Genomic DNA, 4982 nt, shown 5'->3' with positions numbered 1-4982 from the left:
CTGCTCTGCAGATGAGGAGTAACTCCCGGTGCTGCACGAGTGGGTTCAGTGGTATTCATTGGGGAAAAAACGACCCTATTGAAACCACAACAACAAGAAAAGTACAATGATGTAGCTGCACAATTTGCCGAGCCACTTTATTATTTATTGAAACAAGACGATACATATATTAATACTATTTGTTAGTTCACTGGATCCTAACAATAACCACATTATTCGAATGTTGTTAAACAGGAAAGTAGTAGCTCAGAAACGTCATACATACAGCCTTAGAATACATTTGCTCACCAAATGTAGAAGGCGGTACTGAACTGTTTATGGGAGTGTATGTCTCGCGCCTGCATGCTATTTTTTGGCCCCTCATGTAGTAAAGACATAATCTGTGAATGGACTGCCAAGCTGTACATGCAGGGGTACCGTGCCGAGTACTGGAGCTTCTGTGTCTGGGAAAAATTTCACCCCTTTACGCTCTGTCACCATGCCATCATTGGTGACATCAATGGGGTAACTCAGCAGGTGTCCATGGAGGTTATCCTCCAAGTTATCGCTGGTGTAGATCTTCCAGAACTCCTCGGCCCTCTTGTTCACCATCTGAACGCACTTGAGGGTACCCGGGTCCTGGAACTCCTCCTGCAGCTCGCCAAGGTGCTCGTACCACAGCGACATCCGAAGGCCATGGACCAGTCCTGTGGCAACATCACCATTGGTGTTGAGGTGGGACGGCTGGTACGCACCCATGGCGATTTCAGAGTCCCTTGCTCCGTCCATGGACCGCTGGTTGATGTTGGCTGATCCGATAATGATGTATTCGTCGTCCACTGTAACAAAAACAAGAAGATGGATTACCTGTTACGTATATTAAATGTGAGAAGAATAATTACAACTTGAACCACACGATGATTAATCCAATGGCATGGTATGTAGTGACTGAAAAAAAGAAGATATGGTGAATATATGTGATTTGGCATACCGATCATTAGTTTGGAGTGGACATAGATCATAGAGCGCCGCGCCTTCTGGGCCCGGTCATAGTCGGTCCCAGGTGTCGGATGACGTTTAGGTTCATATTCACCTGGTACCTTCACCTCCCTGTTACCCAAGCAGAAGAAGGAGAGGTAATCCTTTGGGTTTGCATCGATGTTCTTCGCCTTGAGCGCTTTGGAAATGTCGGTGTACATCATCTCCATCGTCCTACTCTGCCAACTCAGCATAGCCTGGATGTTCCAAGCCGTTGGAACGCCTTCCGGCCACATTGGAACAACAATATACACTGCAAAGGGTTCGCCGGCTTCGATCTTGCTCACAATCTTCAATGACAGCTCTCTGGGCACCAGCTGCACTGCTCCGATATCCTCGGGCTTTATGCCGTCGGGTTTCCAGGCAAACGAGCTGCCAAGGAAGTACTGGTTCTCGATGTAGATGAAGCGCTTGGCGCGGCGAATCGCGTGGATGTAGGCGTCCTGGATGCTCCTGTCAATGACGTGGTTTTTGCCACTGATAAGCCCTGACTGAGCCGCCTCCTGCGGGGTTTTGGGAAAGCCCGAGCAGGCGCTGCCATCGATGGACCTGAACACTTGCACGTTCCACGCCTCCTGGTCACTGTCGGCGACCGCCGGCGATGACTGCGGCGCGATCACGTTCTCCATACCTTTCAGGTCGACGAGGAGGTCACCTTTGTTCTTCCACGGCCAGAGCACGTTGTGCAAGATGTCGTCCTTGCCGCCTTGCTTCCTCCACCGCTGCTCGAAGTTGTGGAGCACGTCCCACGCGGCAGGGCCTTCGATCCTGCAGTGGATGTCGTGCCACGGCTCCCTCGGCCCGCCTTTATTGATGGACGCGCCGTCGATGTTGTTCTGGTAGAAGTCGTTCGAGTGCGCCGTGTTGAGCGTCCTGAACAGGGAGTGGGACTGCGTGTCGTAGCGGCCGTTGGTGAGGTCGATGCCGCCGACGAAGCTGACAACGCGACGGAGGCCGGAACCGCCGCCGCCGTCCTCCGCGTCCACGATGACGGTCTTCTGGTGGTGGCTGAGCGCCACCGTCTTCCGGAACTCGATGGGGTACTCGCTATCGTCGAGGTGGCGAGGGCAGGGGACGCAGTGCACGCCAGTGCCCCTGAAGTAGTTGAACGTCTGGGCATCATTGGTGCCCAGCTGGCTCGGAAGAATGCCAAGGTTGAGGAGCGAGGTGGGGTCGTCCCACACCAGCATGAGCACCCGCACGCCCTCTTTCGCCTTGCGCTTGAGGAGCTCGCCGAGGGTGGTGCCGCCGCCGGGGTGCTTCCGGCTGCCGTCCCGCACCAGCGTGATCTCGGCGTACACTGACCAGCCGGTGACGTACACGAAGTGGCGCGCGCCGTCGATGGCGTCGTAGACGTCCTCCCAGCAGCGGCGCGGCTCGTACGCCCGGCCGCCGGCGAGATGGATGTCCGGCCTGAACGTGTCCAGCACGTGCGCGTCCTGGTACAGCGTCACCCTGCACCCCTGCCGCTGCTTGAAGAAGGTCCCAGGCACGCCGGCGTACTGCGCGCCGCCGACGCCCCTGCCGAAGCTGGGGTCCACGGCCACGTTCTTGAACCGTGCCCGCACATGGATCTTTGGCCCGTGCGGGAGTGGTTTCTTGTGCTCGTCCAGGACGTCCAGCCACCTGTCGATGTCCTGGTCCTTGGGGGTGAGCGACAGGAGGTCCTGGACGGGGAGGTAGGCGCGGCCGATGAGCACGGCGTCGATGGGCAGCCGCGCCTTGATGGAGAAGACGACGTCCGTGCTGTAGTGCGCGCAGTAGATGTGGAACGATTCGTTCCACCGTGGATTGTCGGGGTTGCTGTCGTCGATCCGGGTGCGGCCCACGCGTGCATTGTTGAGGTCCACCGTTGCGTACATCTGTGGCAGCCCAGTGGGCCGGCCCTCGATGTGTGGCACCAGCCCCTGCAGAAACTGGACACAAAGCAAATACATTATTATACCACATCCTGTGAGGCTGTGTTTAGTTCCTGAATTTTAGGAATTTGGTTACTGCAGTACTTTCGTTTTTATTTGGTAATTAGTATTCAATCATGGACTAATTAGGCTCAAAACGTTCGTCTCGCAATTTCCAACCAAACTGTGCAATTAGTTTTTTTCGGTCTACATTTAATGCTCCATGCACGTATCGTAAGATTCGATGTGATGGCTACTGTAGCACTTTTTAGAAATTTTTTTGGGAACTAAACAAGCACGGAGACTGGTGAGCATATCACTCCCATCTGTCAAACAAGACCCATCAAATATTGCACACGAGTAGTATAACTGAATACAAATAATATTCGTTAGAGCATCTCTAGGTGTCTTGTAAAACAACTCCCTAATTTAATATTTTAGTAAAAAGAGAAAAAAAAGTGTCCTTCAACAGTTTTATAAAATAAAAGAGCTCTTTAAAAATAAAAAGTTATCAAATATCCTCTCTAAATTCTAAGTTTCTGCAGTTAAAAGAAGCTACGTATCTGCTCTCCATCTAGCCTTTTTTTGGGGGTTCGAAGTAAATTGGACGCTTGTGTAAATTAAGAAAACAAAGGATTAAAGATGAGAAATTAAAGCGGTAAGAGACAAAGAAACTATTAGAAGAGATTTGATTGGTTAGAATGAAACTACATGAAATTATTAATGTGATAATAATATCATTAGATTTGTCATACATAATATATATATTTTTAAAAGAAGATGGAGTGCCGGTTGAATCTAAGAAAGAAGAGGAGGTTAAGTGCGAAATGTGCTTGGCTGTCCGTGCTGACCAGGTCATTGCAGACTTGGCCTGCCACATGGCGCGCTGTAGTTGGCTGAAGTTTGTGAACTGGTGGTTGATTCAGACAGTGGACCGGTTCACGGTGGGCTAATTTCACAGATTGAAAGAGTATGACATCAGGGTCTTTGATCTACAGATGAACTTTAGCTTCAGCCTGCCTAGAATAAAAATGGGAGAGAAGGATATTTTGACAGCATATACTGGAACCAATTACCAAACATAGTACATTGTATTAAATAAAATATCCAATGCCTGTTAGAGTCTACTGAATATATGGATCTGTGTTTCTGATTCTTCAGGTAATTTTTATGATTTACTCAATCCCTGTCACTGTCACGTGTCATGAGGATTATCGTGAGGCTTCAAAAGGAGTCTCTACATAGTAATCGTAAGATATTAACTTGGCAAATAAAAACATTGTCGCACCAAAACGTGTAGGGTGTAGTTTTCACAAGCTGAAAAACATGCATGGCACAATAATGATAGTAGCAGTAGTAGTAGTAGTAGTAAGATATTAACTTGGCAAATAAAAACATTTTCGCACCAAAACGTGTAGGGTGTAGTTTTCACAAGCTGAAAAACATGCATGGCACAATAATGATAGTAGTAGTAGTACTAGTACTAGCACGAGTACTAGTAACAGTAACAGTAACAGTAGTAATAATAATAGTAGTAATAATAACAGTAGTAATAATAATAATAATAATAATAATAATAATAATAATAATAATAATAATAATGTGGCCGGTGTTTCGGTTTCATAAATAAAGAAATTACAGCTTCTAAATAAGTTGGGTAATTAACAAAGTGAGATTCTAGCAAAGGACGTGCGTATGCATACATGGGATGTACAGGCGTGAGGGATTAACTGAGCTCACCTTGCTAACTTGGTTGCTGTTGTTGAATTTGGCCTCGAAGATGGTAGCATCGAGGGTTCCATGCAGCAGTGGCATTGCATCAGCCATTGCTAGCTACCTCCTCCTCTCTGGTACTTCCACGACAGATCAAGATCAGGTGAGGAACGGTTGTAGTGAGCACTGCTACTACTGAAGCTTGTGGTGTGCTCGGTAGCAGGGATGGCTTGCCAATTTATAGTGACACGTACGGCGCCTGGTGATGATTCAGAGGAAGCTGCATGCCTTCACATACACTTGCAGTCAGGGAGCAAAATGATCTCATGTTTCTCGTCCGGCAAGCCGTGTAGC

At 48.7% G+C, this 4982-nt stretch overlaps 1 protein-coding gene across 1 annotated transcript; it reads right to left on the bottom strand.

Moving 5' to 3' along the window:
- Positions 1–202: 202 nt before the first annotated feature.
- On the bottom strand, positions 203–4748 carry LOC136485808 (phospholipase D alpha 2-like). Its single transcript, XM_066482641.1, has 3 exons — positions 4656–4748; positions 971–2933; positions 203–818 (listed from the first exon to the last, which is right to left on the bottom strand). Exons 1-3 carry the CDS (start codon positions 4740–4742, stop codon positions 361–363), a joined length of 2508 nt encoding a protein of 835 aa, XP_066338738.1. The 5' UTR covers positions 4743–4748; the 3' UTR covers positions 203–360.
- Positions 4749–4982: the final 234 nt, after the last annotated feature.

Source organism: Miscanthus floridulus, chromosome 10, assembly GCF_019320115.1.
Source record: "Miscanthus floridulus cultivar M001 chromosome 10, ASM1932011v1, whole genome shotgun sequence".
Taxonomy (NCBI): Eukaryota; Viridiplantae; Streptophyta; class Magnoliopsida; order Poales; family Poaceae; genus Miscanthus; species Miscanthus floridulus.
The sequence above is the reverse complement of the archived record's forward strand: the minus strand, read 5'-3'. Positions and strand labels throughout refer to the sequence as shown.